Below are 17,516 nucleotides of genomic sequence, written 5' to 3'. Positions count from 1 at the left end.
CGCGCTTGCGCAAGCCGGCAAGCTCCGCCAGCAATTCGCTGCTTTGGCTTGACGGGCAGGGTCGCTCGTCCCGCCTCCTGCCGCGGCGCGGCGCTTTGCTGGATGGGAAGTTTGCCGCTGGTGCATCCGTTGCTGTTTACTGTGGGATCGGCGTGGCTTATGCGCGTAGCTTCCCGCACACCTTCCTTGGCATCCTCCTCCCAAATAAATGCGGCATCGCGGATTTGCCAGTAATATGCGATTGAATCCCACTGGAGAACAGCGGCAGCCTAGGAGCGCCCTGTCTGATAAGGAAAGTGGTGAGGATGGGGAAATGCACCGGAAAATGAGAGAATATTTGCTTTTATGCAGGGCGCTTCTCTTTGGACCATGCCTTCAGTGTAAATAATAGACCAACGGTCTGACTCGTATAGGGCAGCTTCCTATGCTCCTCTCAAGCGCCATTATTTTGTATTTTATTATGTATTTCGTGCTCTCATTTTGTATTTTTAGGTGGTGAACCGCCCTGTGATCTTCGGGTGAAAGGCGGAATACAAATTTAATAAATACTAATAATTTCCTGGTGCACATCTCCATCATTTATTGCAGAAAAGATTGGTGGGGAGAGAGCAGGTATGTTGCGCAAGAACTCCCAATTGTACAACTCGAGTTTGCTGGCATGTGACTAAATCCCACCTGAAAGTAGCAACAACCTGGAAACACCCAAAATTCAGTTGGGTTACTCCTAGTGCTAAATAGGTGCGAATGGTATGTTCACCTTACAGAGCAGTCCTATGTAAACCTGTTCAGAAGTTATGAGCTCCGTGGGAATTCCCCTCTGCAACTTTAATGTTATAATGGAGAGATAATTTACTGCAAGTGAATGTTTCCTGTTTCCCAGCTTTCTTATCTCACATTATGCTTTTTTCTGGCTTCGTATTTGCTGTGTCAATACTGTACATTCTTCCCCATTCTGGGATTGTAGCAACGGTTCAGTATTTGACATTCTGCTTATTGAAATAAAATGGCAACATTTTAAGATTTATTGTCTTCTGTGACTACCCTATTGTAGATAGTCTGGAAATGGATCACTAATTCATAATTCATATCAAAAGAACACTGGTACGGAAAGCATATAGGTTAAAAATATTGGACATAATCCCATTTAATGCAGTGGCTGATTTTTTGTTGCAAATACCTCTCTCCAAGCACACACTTTTTCATATACATGTATTTGTATTCCCCCTCCAACTCTGTATGGCTTTTTGTTTATTACAATGCAATCCTGAATATGTCTATTCACCAGTAAGTCCCACTAAATTCAGTTGGGTTTACTCCCAGCTAAATGGGCATAGAATTACAGCCTTCCTTTCTTTTTTTAAAACGTGCATTCTCATTCTGCAACATACATTTCAAGTTGCAGTCCTATTTATCTTCATACTGAATGCAGTGGCACTTATTTTGGCGTAAACAATCACTTAAATTTTTTTAAAGAAAAATATAACTGAATAAAAGCTAATCTCTAGATCTCATTTGTTCACCTTTTGAATGATTTTTACATATGCTTTCAGATATATACAGTAACTTCACAATAGAGAATTTGTTTGGCTTCCTTTACGCTAGTGCATAACATCAATTGCATCTACAGTTCTCCTTGTAGCTCTTGAGAATGTCAGTAATTCTGTTGTAACCTAAGGGGAGATACACTGTACAAGGATAAGATACTATTTCAGAAATGCGAGTGGGGAGAATTCTTGAGTACAGAATATTTAGCACAACCAGTGGGTGTTCTGTTCAAGAGTCACTAAAACAAATGGAGGCTGGCTGTGTAAGACAACTACAGTTATTGGGAAGTAAAAATATATTCTTTTAAAAGCGGTTCTGGAGCAATTATTTGACAGATTAATAGGGAGCATAATCCAATGAGATGCTGTTCTACACAAGCAACATTGAAATGCATGCTATTTCAGCCCCTTGATCATTTTAGTAGCAATTTTCTGCACTTTTCCCAGCTCTACAATGCCCTTTTTGAGATGCAGTGGCCAGGATTGTACACAGTATTCAGATATGGGGTTTATTGAGCTAGTTTGACGGGGCATAATGCTAGCACTTCTGCCCTTCTTTCCAATTCTCCTTTTACACTGCAGTACCTGTTGTGTGATACAATTGTGGTTATACTGCAGAAGATCACTATATCGCCCAGGTTTGTTCATATGAGCAGCGATGACATGATCATGAAAACCGTGGGGAAATTACCATGTAAAACTCCAGTGATTTGCAAAGTTAATGGAACTGTGAACTGATTTTTTCTGGAAACACAGAAATGAGCACTTAAAGTCTTTTGGAATCCACTTCTAGATTTCCATAAGTAGCTTTTGCATCATGTGAAAGATGACATAAGATGCAAAAATTAAATGGTAAAGGAACTTTGGGAGGAAGGAATAAAATGCTGCCTGAATGTAGCCTAGGAATGATTGTACCATATATTTGTATAAAGTCATGATAATACCCTCAGTTTTGTTTCTGATTCCTTTCCTAATGATGAGCTATGGAATTCACTAGATGTAGTGATAACTGCCAACCTGGACAGCTTTAAAATATTAGACAAAAACCATGAAGAATAAGGCTGTCAATGGCTAGTAATGATTATAGATGTAATCTTCCCTGCTGGATTGCACTTCATATCTGCTTCCTCACATATTTCAGAGGTTCCAGGTTGAATGCTGTTTCTCATTAACTTTTTCGGTTATAGTGACTTATTTTATCATGTGTCACATAAGAGATAACAAATATAGAAGGAACTAACCTTTCACTACCAAGTTAAATTGCCCCTCCAAGGACAGGCCCCAAGTGGGGGACAAGAATCAAGGTTCTCCCTTTTACTGCACAATTGTACATGTAAGCCCCATTGAGTTCTGTGGGCCTTACTCCCAAGTAAATGAGTATAGGACTACAGCCTTCTACTTGCAGGATGCAAATGACTGATGGAGCATTTTCTCTGTTTTTAGCTATGCTGGTGGGCCTAGAAATGCTTCACATCTTTCCAGACAAAACTGTCATTTTTGGGTTTTTTCAGTTTCTAATTTTTCCATGTCAGTTCATGATTACAGTGGTACCTTGGTTTGCAACCGTTTTGGATTACAACCATGTCAAACCCTCCCTGGAGTGTGTGTCCCTTTTTTTGGATTACAGTACAACCAATGTTTTTTGGGAGGCCCCATTGGTGAAAGCGCACCTTGGGTTACATCCTGTTTTGGTTTACAACCGGACCTCCGGAACGGATTGTGGTTGTAAACCAAGGTATCACTGTATTATTATTATTAATAATAATAATAATAATATAAACATGGGGGCTCTAGGTGGTTCCATCTCCCCAAATTTGGGGGGAGGTGGGGGGTCCTGGGAGAAAGCATTCTCTTTTGGTGACTGATGATGTATCTCTTTACCCTAGCCTTTGCGAGCTGAGATGTGTGTTTTCAAGGCCCACCCTATTCCTGTGAATGTAATATGTTTTAACTCTTTTTAAGAGGCACTGACGAGATGCACTGAATCTACCTATATTGCACACAATCGTTGTTGCATCAATAGCCCTTATGGAAGACCAGCAAAATGAAAGGAGCTGTGTGTGTGTGTGTGTGTGTCATTATCTATTAACAACAACAACAATAGCAACAACATTTATATCCTGTCCTTTCTCCCAAAGGAACCCAGGGTGGCAAACACACAAGTAATAACAAATTAAAACATATAAAGACAATTTCAATGCAGATCCAGAAAGATCTCTACTTAAAAGGCTCAATGGGAGAAGAATATCTTCTGTTGGTGCTGAAAAGACAATAGAGAGAGCACCTGTCTAATATTTGCCACGAGTGAATTCGAAAGGGTATGCGTAGAATTCCAAATCCCCCATCACAAACCCCAGTCTAACTGGGTATCTCTTTTTCTGGGATCATATTTTAAACAGCCCTAGTTGTACACAGTGGCCTCAGGAGCAGGAACTGCTGCTGCCTCTTTAAGAGACTGACACTGTCCCACAAGTGAGCTATTATAAAGGCAGGTAAGCTGCAGCAGCTCGGATTAAAAGAGCTGGCAGCAAAGCAGAACGAATCCGCCTGCATAATGACCGGTCATAACTGCTGGGGATATGGGCAGAAAGATGGTAGGTTATATGCAGACCCTTCCTCTTCTGCTTTGAATCCATCCCATCCTTTCTCTGCTCTTCTGCTTATTGCACTTATTGCTGTACTCCTTGCAGATGCCGACTGCATGCCATCTTTCCTAGAAAATAGGCAAAGTGCAACAGGCGCTTAAGTGGTTAATGAATAAGCAACTGTTCAATTATTGCTCGGAAGAGCCTCAAGATTCATTGCCTTTCTGCATGCTGGGGTCAAAGCATGACTTGCCTTTGCAGCATCTTCTTGTAAGTTTATTCTTCATTAGAGAAGTGCAAAGACACCAAGTCTACTGACCTTTGTTCATGACCTGTGCCCCTTTGAAGGGCCTTTCCAGATAACGTGCTGGTCAGCAATATGTACCTGCATGCCAATCAAGCATTAGTCGGCATGCAAATGGAAAATGGGGTAGCCTTTTCGTGGGAGGAAAACTGGAGAGAAAATGCATGCTCTAGCATTGATCAGGGAAAAGTGCACAGCATTAAAGCAAATCTATAGAAAATACAGTGGTACCTCAGGTTAAGTACTTAATCCGTTCCGGAGGTCCGTTCTTAACCTGAGACAGTTCTTAACCTGAAGCACCACTTTAGCTAATGGGGCCTCCTGCTGCCGCCGTGCTGCCGGAGCATGATTTCTGTTCTCATCCTGAAGCAAAGTTCTTAACCTGAAGCACTATTTCTGGGTTAGCGGACTCTGTAACCTGAAGCATATGTAACCTGAGGTACTACTGTAAGTCCTCACAAAATGACTGATTAGAGGCAGGGGAGCATAGCAATTCTGGTGTTTACCATTATTTAAAAGGGCTACTTGGCTACTTCTGTCATCAGATTGTCATCAGGAGGGTGAATGAAGGTAGCCCAAAATGGCATTTTCATGGACCAATGGTGGAACACATTAGAGGTTTGCATGCATAAGATCTCTGGGCAAATGTTTGGCTTCTCATGTGAAAGGTTTTCAAATAACATGCCTGGGGAAGATATTTGCCTTGGAAAGCCTCTCCCAGAAAGCATATATGTGCTGAACTAGATGGTCCAGCTACCTCAGTGTGAAACAGCTTCATGTGTGGTCACTGTTCAAAAAAACACAACAGTTCACAGAAAAACTGCGGGCGTTAGAGAATAATGCTAGGAAAACACAACACAGCTGCCCATGGAAGGAGCCATATTTCCAAGGCAGAGCAGCACGTAATACTTTGCATATATAAGATTCCAAGATCCAGTCCCTGGCATCTCTGGGGCACCAGGTGGTAAGGAAGACCTCTGTTTGCCAGGCAATGTAGACAATACATTGGAGATGGAGCAATTGCCCTGCTGCAAGCACTGTCCTCTGCAGAATGGCAGGCAGCGCTAGCCTGCTTTGTGTGCAGGGTTTAGGCTGACTGGGCTAGCAAAGCAGACATCCAGTGTCACTTCAGGAACGCTTAGCCTGAAGCTGAGCCCTGTATAGGAGCAAGAGTTCTCTGCTTTCAGTTAAAGGGCCTCAGCTCCGAGGGAGTGGCAGAGACTCTGGTTCTACGGGAGCTTCTGCAATGGAGTCCTCTGAGGCAGTGTAATGTCCTCAAGTCGCAGAAGCACTGGCTCCACTTGTGTGGAAGTGCTGCTGGGACTGCATGCAATTCCCCATCTCACTCAGAATCCTCAACCTCATCTCTTGAATGGAGCTTGCATGCTGACAGTGGGCTGTTGCCCAAGGGAAGGGGAGCAGAACAGGTGTCTCCCAAACCCACTGGCTACACAGAAACTGGGACGGTGTTTGCGCACATGCCACACAAATGAAAATATTGAGGCTCTATTCTAGTTCTTTCACAGAAGTCAGGGTTTTTGTGGTAGAAAAAAAAAATTATTACGTTATTCCAGAATACTAGCTGAATATTGGTGATGTCATGCAGCAGCATGCCAAAACAATCTGGAAAAAATACACAGCAACTATGCCACTAGGAATGGTGTGTTCAGAAAAGTCCCTAGCTGCTGCAAAAGCAACACCTGGAGGGCTACAGTTCGTCACCCTGGTGTAGGCAACACTGAGTAAGATGTACCAATGGTTCTAATGCCCTTTGCCTGCCATATTTCACTAAAGTTACCTAGTCAGTAAAAGAATGTTCTACTAGTCTGATTACTTCGGGTTTTTCCATATAAGTCTTACTAAGACAAGCTTTAGTTTGTCCCCTGTAAATGATGGAATGCAGTACCCCAAATCCTTCTGAGGATAAATAAAAAGCCACCTCACAATGTCTGAAGGTAAGAATGATGTAACAGTTTTTCCCTTTTTCCTTCTCAAAGGACCTCCTGAGTGGTACAAGTCCTACCCCATTGCCCAAGGAAATCATCAGTCTCCAATTGATATAATCCCCACACAAGCCATTTATGACCCCTGCCTGAAGCCCCTTAGCATTTCGTATGAATCGTGCTCATCTATCGACATCTCCAACAATGGGCATTCAGTCATGGTAGACTTTAAGGATGTTGATGACAAAACGGGTAAGTGGTGCATGTTATGTTCAGTGAGGGGGAGGCGTCAACAAAGTTCACATTTAAAGCTGAATCTGTCAAATAGGCACTTTCCGAGATAATATGAGAACTGAAATACAGCCATTGTTCAAAATTCATACTTCTTCAAAAATGCATGTATTTGGGGGAAAGTGTGCACAAAATGAATACTGTAAATTAGTGAAAATAACATCGAAAAATGCATTATGCTAGGATTGCAAAAATATGTACAGTAGTCAAAACTGTACACAAAAATGTGTTTCTTAGAAGAGATTTGCATGAAAAGGAGAGGAAGGAACGATGTTTACTTTCCTCTAAGCCCCCTTGGTAGAGAAATGATATTAGCATGTAACAAACAATTCCCTCTATTTTCAAAGTGCAGAGGTGAGTGTGGATCATTCAGGGGCCAAAATGGCACCATCCATGCAAAAGGAGGGAGGTATCAGCGAGCTTGGAGGAACTATAAAGTTTGCAGAAGTACCAAACATTATTTAGAAAAAGAAAGCCTGAATGGGAAGGTAAGAGCAAAAACAGTCCAATGAGGACACCATACACTTAAAGCCTATTGCTTCCCCCAGAGAATCCCGGGAACAGTGGCTTACCCCTCGCAGAGCGACAATTCCCAACAACCTTCACAAAGCACAGTTCCCAAGATTCTTTGAGGAAGCCGTGTATGGTATAGGTGTGACCATATGTTCAGTGGCTGCAGAACACAGGCTGGCTATTAGAGAACAAAATGGAAAACCAATTGGGATAGAGAATGGAATGTAATACCCACACTGCAGCATTCTACTGCAGGCTCCACCTGAAATGATTTCCTTGATTGGTGATTTTCTTGGGAAAACAGCACAAGGAGAAAGAGTTAAAGAGTTAATCCTTCCCTTCTCTTCCACCATCACACCCACAATCAACTCTCTCTATTCTTGGGGCAACACTGGAATTAGGGGGAAAAGCCAAATCAATCAGATACGTAGGACAGAGGAGAACTGCTGGGGAAACTTTGCTGGCCCATTGAATTTGTGTCTGTGGGGAGCATAAGTGCCCCACTCTTCTTTAGTCTGTGCCTACACACTGGTATGGTGCTGTTCCAGGTTTCTTCCAGCTGGGAAAGATGCCTTAAAAGCTATAGTTACAGAGCAGCTAAGTCTCCAGTGACAGGTGAGGAACGTCCATGGTGCCATTTATCAAGTACAGTATTAAGTTGCAGCCTTTGGAATACGTAAGACTTAACTTGTGAAGAACAGTAGTAGATGCCATTCAGCAAATTCTTCATTTACAGTGGTATTTAGTGACAATGAATGGGGCTGTAATGAATCCATTCTCACTTAAGCTTCAGTAGGGTGCTTCTGTGCTGCAATAATGCATGAGGTCAAATCCATGTCTGAGTATATGCTTGTGCATTATATGGCAGGGGTGGGCATCCTGTGGCCTCTTGATGTTGAGCTCCTCTGTCTGCGCCAGCCATCATGGTCAGTGGTCAGGGACATGGACGTAGCTGTGGGGGCAGGGAGGGGCAGCTGCTTCTCCTAAAGCAATAAAAATACATAGCAAACTGAAGTTCTGCCCCCCTAACAAAAGGCCTGCCACCCCCCAACAAAAATCCTGACTACGCCCATGGTCAGGGATGATGGGAGTTGTAGTCCAACAACATCTTGAAGACCTGAGGTTGAGGAAGTCTGGTCTGCGATATCAGAAGTTCTTCTAGTGCACACTTTGTTTGCACTGGGTTGTCATCACTCAGGCTTGGCTCCAAGTGTGCCCTCTTGGCAGGGTGGGGGTGTCCCCAACACAGAGGCGTAGCTGAGGGGGCGCAATGGGTGCCACACCGTGGGGGGGTGGCACTTACCACAGTGTGCCCTCTGCCCTAACATCTTGTAGGAAGCACTGCAGCCCAGTAGCAGAGCACAAGTTTGACATGCAAAGGGTCCCAAATTCAATCCCTAACTAGGAAAGACTCCAGCCTGAAATCCAGAAGCTCAACAACTTCAACCCTAAAAAAAGGGCAACAGCTTTGGTCGGCCCTCATGCATGTTCACTTCATCAAATCTAGCCCTCTTTGAAAAAAGTTTGGGCACCCCTGGTACAGACAGTACTGAGCTAGAGGTTGATATTTAGGAATCTCTCTCTAGCTTTTGGGGTTGAATTTCTTTGTGGATTTATTTAGTTCATTATTTAGTTCAAACAGTAGATGGCACTGTACTTAGCTATATCTGGATAGAGACTGGCATTTCTGCACACAGTTAGCGGCTCTGGCTGCGTAAATACTGTACATTTAAAGTGTGTGGCTTCCCTGAAAGAAGCCTGTTCTTGTTGAAGAGAGACTGTTTCTCTTCTCTCTTTTTTGTAAGCAGCTTATAAGAACCTTGCAATGTCAAGAATATGCTGCCTGGGTTTGCTTGCTTTCCTCCTCCCTCCCTGTACATTTCCTTTTCCTTTTCGTGCTGTGTCTTTTTAGACTGTAAGCCTGAGGAGCAGGGACTGTGCTTATAAATCTGTAAGCAATTCTGGGAGCCCTTCTGGCAATGTGAATACCAGTACCATCTGTAAATAAAGCAGATACAGTATTGCAAAGATGTCTTATCACTTATTGAAAGGAAACCAAGCCTTGTTTTGTTGCACCTGGGACTTTTCCCTGTTAGAGCTATTGAGGTGGGTGGAGGGATGTATAATATGGTCAGCTTCATGGAAACCAGTTGCCAGTTTTCTGTCTGTCTTCTTGGTTGCAGCGGTCAGTGGAGGGCCACTGGAAGATCCTTACCGGCTGAAACAATTCCATTTTCATTGGGGGGCAAGCCAAGACTCCGGATCAGAGCACACCATTGATGGCAACCCTTTTCCTTGCGAGGCGAGTCATAAATCTTGGATGTCTTTTAACCCCCCCCCTTTAATATACAAACTTGCGCTGGGGTTGCAGAGAAAATCAAAGGATGTCAGATTGTTGTGGTCTCCAGAAATCACACCAGTGATGGAGAAGCAGGGCCAGCATCAGTGCTGATTTCAAGTGAGATCGCTCCAAAACGGGCACAATTTCACTTGAAATCAGCACTGATGGAGCTGCCACTTCTCCCTCAGCAACTGATTTGGCAGAGCATGTGGTGCAGGCAGCAGTGGCAGGTAGGCTGGCCCTGGTGGCAGCAGGAGTGATGTCAGGGCATCACTTTCTGTTTTGCCTTAAGTGACAGAACAGAGTGTGCTGCCCCTGAATACTGATGTTTGACTTGTCTCCCCAGCTCCATTTAGTTCACTGGAATGCTAAGAAATATGTGACCTTTGAAGAGGCAGCAGCGGCTCCAGATGGCTTAGCAGTGATTGGTGTTTTCTTAGAGGTAAGAGCCACAAAAGTTGTTGAACTTAGAAACATTGAAGGTTGGAAGGGGCCGCAAAGATCATCTTGTTCACCCACCTGCAGTGCAGGAATCACAGCTGAAGAATCCCTGACCGATGACCACCCAACATCTGTTTAAAAACCTCCCATGAAGGTTTTAGTTGTTATTTCCTTTATTTCCATTGTATTATGTGTGTGGCACCACCAACGTGCATGACACTGTATAAGAAGACCAGTCTTTGCCATGAGGAGCTTAGTCTAAAATTCAACACAAGGGAGAGTATAGAGCAGCGGTGGCGAACCTATGGCATGAGTGCTGGAGTGGGAACACGGAGCCCTCACTGCTGGCACATGCGCCATTGGCCCTGTTGTTTTTTCCATTTGTGTTCACATTCCTTCCCACACTACTGCGTGCATCCACTGCTTAAACCAGCAATTGTATTCCGTGATTGATCTGTTTTTCAATTGGCTACGGCAGTGGCTGTTTCTGATTGGGTGTAACAGCGTTCGTTATTTGACCCTCATGGTTTTTTCCCTGCACTTTTTTAGTGCTGCACGGTAGTTCCCAGCTAGTTGGGGAGTGCGACCGGCGGGAGGGGGGAAGAGGGAGAAGGAAAAAATGGTGGCAATTTTTCTGTTCTGTCTCTCCCAAAAAAGCTCAACAACTTTGGGCACTTTGCGATAAATAAGTGGGTCTCTAAAAGGTTCGCCGGGACGCGGGTGGCGCTGTGGGTAAAAGCCTCAGCGCCTAGGGCTTGCCGATCGAAAGGTCGGCGGTTCGAATCCCCGCGGCGGGGTGCGCTCCCGTCTTTCGGTCCCAGTGCCTGCCAACCTAGCAGTTCGAAAGCTCGCCAGAGCAGCGATGTCACACTGGCCACGTGACCCGGAAGTGTCTTCGGACAGCGCTGGCCCCTGGCCTCTTGAGTGAGATGGGCGCACAACCCCAGAGTCTGGCAAGACTGGCCCGTACGGGCAGGGGTACCTTTACCTTTACCTTTAAAAGGTTCGCCACCACCGGTATAGAGGGAGGGTAAAAAGAGAATGAGATGCATTCAGCTAAATTGCACACAGTTAGAGGCTCTGGCTGCGTAAATACTGTACCATACTTTTAATGCACATTTAAAGTGCATGGCTTCCCTGAAAGAAGCCTGGGAATTACTGGTATAATTTGCTAAGGAAGCTGACGGTTGTAGGTCTGTAGGAGTAAACTACAATTCCCAGGATTATTTCAGGGAGCTCATGTGGTTCAAATGTATGGTGTGTACACAGCCTAAGTTTCAGCAAGGGATGACGTTTAAGGCAGGATGTAATGTGGCCCTCGGCTTAATTTCTATACAGTAGCTACAGTATCTGTTCAGAGCTTTGGCAAGTGTGACATGTCCTTTCCCCAGCAGCCTAGGAAGAGAGGAAGGAAGGAAGTGGCCCTACCTGCTGCTGGCAGGCAACCCCAGAGAAGATGCAGTCCCCAAAAGAAAAAAAGGTGCTCCATCCATGATCTAAGTCTAGAGGTCGTACCACAGAAAAAAGAGGCTTTGAAGAAGGATTTGAGGGAAGGAAGAGGGGGGGCAGGTGTTTTGGAAGGCAGGAAGGACAGAAAAGGAGAAAGGGTAGAGTTGTCCAAGACAGTGGGGAACCTCAAAAGACTCTTCCCTTTTTCTGGTAGCATTTTCCAGGCACTTGTTTCAGTGTTTGAGGGGGAAATAAAAGGCTGAAAAACAAATTGGTGATAGAGATTGGCAGCTCCTGGTTTGTTGAAACTCTTACTTTTTTGCAAAATCCACATTCTTAGGCATCTCTCTTGTTTTAAACTCTTAGATTGGAGAAGAACATGCCAGTATGAACAGATTGACAGATGCCTTGTACATGGTCAAATTTAAAGTAAGTTTAAAATACAAATGCAAAGTTTGTTTTGTGTCATGGAAGACTGTTCAGAAACTCCAATTGGTCTAGAATGTGGCAGTCATGATGCCAATGGGATTGGGTTGGTGGGGCGGGCACACAGGAGAGATCCTTCTCAGTGGCTGCTCCCAGACTTTAGAACTCCCTTCCTAAGGAGGCCAGTTTGGCTCCCTCCTCCTCATCCTTCTGCCAGCAGGTGAAGTCTCTTTTATTCTCACAGGCTTTGGCGAACTGACTGTTTTTAAGGAAAGGCCTTTTAATAGTGCTGTACTGTTTTTACTATCTGTATTTTAATAGATTTGTTTTAATTCTATTATTGTTTAATTGATTTTAGACTATTACAGTATATTTTGTTTTTAGCATTTTGTATTTTATCTATGGGGACGCGGGTGGCGCTGTGGGTTAAACCACAGAGCCTAGGACTTGCCGATCGAAAAGTCAGTGGTTCGAATCCCCGTGACGGGGTGAGCTACCATTGTTTGGTCCCTGCTCTTGCCAACGTAGCAGTTCAAAAGCACGTCAAAGTGCAAGTAGATAAATAGGTACCGCTCTGGCGGGAAGGTAAATGCCGTTTCCGTGTGCTGCTCTGATTCACCAGAAGCGGCTTAGTCATTCTGGCCACATGACCCGGAAGCTGTCTGTGGACAAACGCCGGCTCCCTCGGCCTATAGAGCGAGATGAGCGCGCAACCCCAGAGTCGGTCACGACTGGACCTAATGGTCAGGGGTCCCTTTACCTTTACCTTATTTTATCTATGTGGTTACAATTTGTGTAAGGCACCTTGAGTCCCAGTCTGTGGAAAAGGCAGGATATCATTATCACCATCCCATTACACCTTCCCCATACCCATTGCATTGGTAACCAAATCATTTCTGTGCTCAGGGTACTTCAGACTGTCATTGTTTTTGGGTGGGATTCAACCATACACCAACAAATTCAGCTTGTGCAACAAATCTGCTTCCCCCCAAAATAAATCTTGATCAACATTGATGTAATTAAATGACCGGTGAAATTAATATGATGCAATGCTTCCCATAAATATCTCCCCACCTGGAATTTTGCAAAGTCCTAGTCTTACATGTTAACATGATGACACGTCATGTATTTTTTTCAGTTCCCGTCTCCTTTTTAGCTAAATCCAATATTTGATCAGCTATTGGACAAGAGCAATAGCTTTGCTTTGCTTTTGCAGCTTCCAGAAGGTTTTGTAAAAACAATTTAGTTTGTACCTTTAATTTCTACTTTTAATTTTCTAATCCATGCCCATGCTTTTCTCAGGGAACCAAAGCCCAGTTCAAGTCTTTTGACCCAAGCAGCCTCCTGCCCTCTTGTCTCGATTACTGGACATATCCTGGATCCTTGACAACACCTCCTCTTAATGAGAGTGTGACCTGGATAGTGCTAAAGGAGACCATCAGAATATCCGATAAACAGGTAAATCTTGGGTGGCAGAGGCTGTCCTTTTTTTGCACAGAAGTGCCCATGCTGTCTGCTCTTAAAATCCTGGACACCACACACACAAAAATGCTATTTTATTTAGGAACATATGGGGGGGAAACCCAAGAAGGGAGAGAAGCAGCCTTGAAGTTTCTCATCAGTCATTAGCACCTGGACAGCAGACTGTCATGTCACCTGGTCACAGTCTCCCTCTACAGTGAGATAGATTGCATTTCTGTGTTGATTTATTTATTTCTATATTTGCAGCTATCAGTTAGGATATGCAAATACCATGCAAATCTGTGTCCTCTTTGGTCCACTTTTTGGACAACATGTAAATTGCCATCCTAAATCCATTTGCGTTTTCCTTTCTTCATGAGCTCTGGCGTGACTGATTTCCTTAAACAAGTAATATCAAGTCCCCTGAATTTACAGATGGAGAAATTCCGTACCCTGCTCTTCACCACAGAAGAAGATGAAAGAATCCAGATGGTGAATAACTTCCGTCCCGCTCAGCCTCTTAAGGGAAGAGTGGTCCGTGCTTCATTCAAGGCTTAAGGAGGTGTGCGTGCATGTAGGAGAAATAACAACTGAACCTCAAAACATCCAAAGGGCTTCAAACAGAAGAAACAGAAGAAAATGGATAATAGACCCGCAGCTTAGAAAACCATCTCAGTGGAACTCTGAACATCCAAAGTATTGCATGGATTAAATGAAAATATAATGTACCGTGCCCATGCTAATCTGGGCTCCCTTCCTAAGTACTGAAAATTACTTTCTGTTATTATTTTTCAAAATAATACCTGGGACAGTCCTTATTTTGCAGTTAGGTCTCTTGGAGCAAACTCCTCAATCTGTCATTATCTTCCAATGAGAAAAATGGTGGGGTGTTGTGAAAGGTGTCCTGAGAACCTTTCCCCCAAAGGGTGGGATATAAACCCTTAAATTAATACAGTGGTACCTCGAGTTAAGTACTTAATTCGTTCTGGAGGTCTGTTCTTAACCTGAAACTGTTCTTAACCTGAAGCACCACTTTAGCTAATGGAGCCTCCTGCTGCCGCCGCGCCGCTGGAGCCCGATTTCTGTTCTTATCCTGAAGCAAAGTTCTTAACCTGAAGCACTATTTCTGGGTTAGCAGAGTCTGTAACCTGAAGCGTATGTAACCTGAAGCGTATGTAACCCTAGGTACAACTGTAATTAGGCTTTGGAAGACAGGGGTGGGCATGGTCCTTATTGTAAGAATCATCTTATTGCATCTGTTTGATGGACACAACTACAGTACAAAATAAGTTTCTAGCCTTCAAAGTAGCAGAGAACAGTGTATTGAGGGCACAGCTGAGGGCTCAGAAAGCAAAAGGTGCCTTTGGCACTCACAGAATGGGGTTCTGCTCCCTATAAAGCTACTTAAAGCAGTCCACTTAAACTTTTGCAAACACTAGATTCTGGGAGAAGCCAACGAATTGCAACTGGAAGAAACTGTTCAGATAAAACATATAAATCTGGCTGTTCTAATAAGGGGTAACAGATGAGTTCCTCACTGAATTTAGGTGACTAGGTGTTTCAGATCATTGTAATTCTACTGAACATTCTGTTTTATTCATAGTATAAGTAAAGGGCCTGGCTGGAACAAAATGTTGCATTGCGGAGCTCTCCTGTTCACTGCACCTGTCAGCCAGCCAGCCAGCCATGCCCTCCTCCACTTCCCCTCCCACCCAGTTTTCTGGTCCATTCCACTTCCAACAGTTAGTCAGCATTCTGTGCCCACTCAGCATGCTCAGTCCTCATTGGGATTTCTTTGTGTTTTCTTCCACCCAACAAGCAGCAACACCTATGGCTAAGGATGGAGGAGAAATTTAATTCAGTGTACATTTAAAGCTGAATCTATAAAATTTGCACTTTCCTAAACAATATGCATACTGAAGCACAGCTATCCTTTGAAATTCACACTTTTTTGTGATGCAGTTCTCCAACCAATAAAAATGCATTTATTAGAGGAATGTGTGAATGAATATGATGGTATCAGTGAAAATAACATACAAAAATGTATTATATTAGGGAAATTGCTTGACAAAATGTATATGCTGGTCAAAACTGCATATAAAAGTGTGTGTTTTTAGGAGACAGTCACACTAAGATGCTGATGAATTTTAATGAGGATTCTTTTTAAAATGGCAAATTACTGCAAAAGGTGGATAACTGAAGTTAAGACTGGAAAAAAGAGAAGCTTACAGAACCAAAACTGACAGATCCTTCCATCCCTCCTTAAAGCCTCAACATCAGAAATAGAAGGAATGGTGAATGCAGGCAGATTCAGATGTGGAAGAAGGGACTCGCCAATGAGCAGCTGAACAGGCATAGCAGACACTGCACTGGCACAAAGTTGTGCCACACTAGGACAAAAGGATTAATGTCTCCTGGTCAGTTGACTGTCATAGTCCAAAGATAAAGTAGCAGGAAAACTTGGGAAATTGCAATGAAAAGTCTTGCAGGTTTTCTGATTAGAATTAACAGGACACCAGGGGCAATATTTTTTATAATCATAGACATTTAATAGTTGTGCTCTTAGATATTCTTATAGCAGTGAGGCCTATAAAAAGCAAAAGGAAGTTTTGCTTGACTGAAACTATGGGTTGCTTTGTTGCTCTTGACTGAACTCCATTGCCCTTCATGGTACATATATTTTTGTTCCAATCGATCCTCTTTAGAGTTGTACCTGATGTATTATAAATCTGACTTTGCACAATAAAATAAAAAAAGGTTCAACCTAATTGTAATCTACCCTCACTCATTTTCCTGCTGATCTATAATGTTGATGCTGTGATATATTTCCAAAGCTGCCCTCTCTTCATCAAAATAAATGAGAAATGGGGGAGGGATTCAAGCACATACCATGAATTTAGGTTTGTGCAATTGAAGTGGATTAAAGTGTTCTGCTGCTCTAGTACAACAAATTCACTTTAACAAATAATCTGACTTTTTGCCCTTTGGAAACAGGCAAGAAAATGCATTGAAAGGTGTAGGATGAACAAATAACTAACAAGAAGATGCAGAAACACCTGCAAGCAAATCAGGAAGAATAAATAGACCTGCTGGGTCTACCTGACAAACTGTGGAAACAGGAAACACAATAGTACCTGCTTAACATTTCCCTAAAGGGAGATGGGGAGACACAAAACTGCAGGCAGACTTTCAGGCTGTGCCCACACCAGACATTAAACACATTCAGCCAAAGGATCCTGGGAACTGTAGTTTGTTAAGGGGGCTGGATATTGTAGTTCTCACAGTAAACTATGTTTCCTAGTATTCTTTGGGAGGGGTGTGTGCTTTAAATATGTAAGCAGCTGTAGTTTATATTTCTGACAAAAATGTTCGTCTCATAAAGAACCCTCTTAATTAAAGTTCTGAAGAACTGCAGGGCTCCCGAGATAGAAAATCTCAGCTTTTTTATGAACATGAAAAGATGTCTTATACTGATTCATTCCATTGTTCCATCTTGCTCAGCATTGTCTCACAGCCTTTCTGTGTGCATGCACACGAAAGCTCATACCAAGAACTAACTTAGTTGGTCTTTAAGGTGCTACTGGAAGGAATTTTTTTTGTTTTGACTATGGCAGACCAACACGGCTACCTATCAGTTTCTTAACCTTGTGTTCCCAGATGTTGCTGGCCTACAACTCCCATCATCCCTGACCATTGATCGTGCTAGCTAGGGATGGTGGGACTTGTAGTCCAACCACAGCTGGGGACCCAAGACAGAGAAAGGCTGGACTCCATGCTGACTGACAGTGGCTCTCCTGAGTATCAGGCAGGGATCTTTTTCATCTCTACCTAGAGATGCTGGGGATTGAAGCTGGGGTCTTCTGGGTGTAAAGCACATGCTGTTCTACTGACTCATGTCCTTTCCTACCATGCTCTTTTCACCCTTGTTCCCCTAGGCTCCAGACGGTCAGCCACTGTCTCTGCTATATAGGTGACTTCTGTATACTGGAGGCATACAGCAAGTACTAACTAATAAAAATGCATAATGAAAAAGCTAGTTTGCACATGCCATCTAGTGGCCTTGGTTGACCTAGGCAGCAATTTTATGCCCTTACAGTGGCACTTCTAGTTATGAACTTCATTCGTTCCGGAGGTCTGTTCTTAAGCTGAAACTGTTCTTATCCTGAGGCACGCTTTCGCTAATGGGGCCTCCCACTGCTCGCGGCATCTGGCGTGCGA

General features: G+C 43.5%; 1 protein-coding gene across 2 annotated transcripts; it reads left to right on the top strand.

The window, feature by feature from the left end:
- The first annotated feature begins 38 nt into the window (after positions 1-38).
- On the top strand, positions 39-14,576 carry CA7 (carbonic anhydrase 7). Of its 2 annotated transcripts, none has more exons than XM_081920424.1 (7): positions 39-299; positions 6,431-6,628; positions 9,364-9,482; positions 9,868-9,963; positions 11,778-11,840; positions 13,140-13,295; positions 13,734-14,576. In XM_081920424.1, exons 1-7 carry the CDS (start codon positions 209-211, stop codon positions 13,854-13,856), a joined length of 846 nt encoding a protein of 281 aa, XP_081776550.1. In that variant the 5' UTR covers positions 39-208; the 3' UTR covers positions 13,857-14,576. The 2 variants fall into 2 exon arrangements, with proteins under 2 accessions (XP_081776550.1, XP_081776551.1); XM_081920425.1 differs by lacking the exon at positions 39-299 and adding an exon at positions 4,082-4,138.
- Positions 14,577-17,516: the final 2,940 nt, after the last annotated feature.

This window comes from Podarcis melisellensis (genome assembly GCF_964234715.1).
Source record: "Podarcis melisellensis genome assembly, chromosome: 8".
Lineage (NCBI taxonomy): Eukaryota > Metazoa > Chordata > Lepidosauria > Squamata > Lacertidae > Podarcis > Podarcis melisellensis.
Note: the sequence above shows the minus strand (reverse complement) of the source record. Positions and strands in the feature narration are given on the sequence as shown.

Excerpts from the sequence above, each read along its gene's own strand:
- CA7 (XM_081920424.1), top strand. The coding sequence starts at position 209 with ATGCGGCATCGCGGATTTGCCAGTAATATGCGATTGAATCCCACTGGA. Across the intron at positions 9,483-9,867 it reads GCAACCCTTTTCCTTGCGAG|CTCCATTTAGTTCACTGGAA; the intron begins GCGAGTCATAAA and ends TTGTCTCCCCAG. Across the intron at positions 13,296-13,733 it reads TCAGAATATCCGATAAACAG|ATGGAGAAATTCCGTACCCT; the intron begins GTAAATCTTGGG and ends CTGAATTTACAG.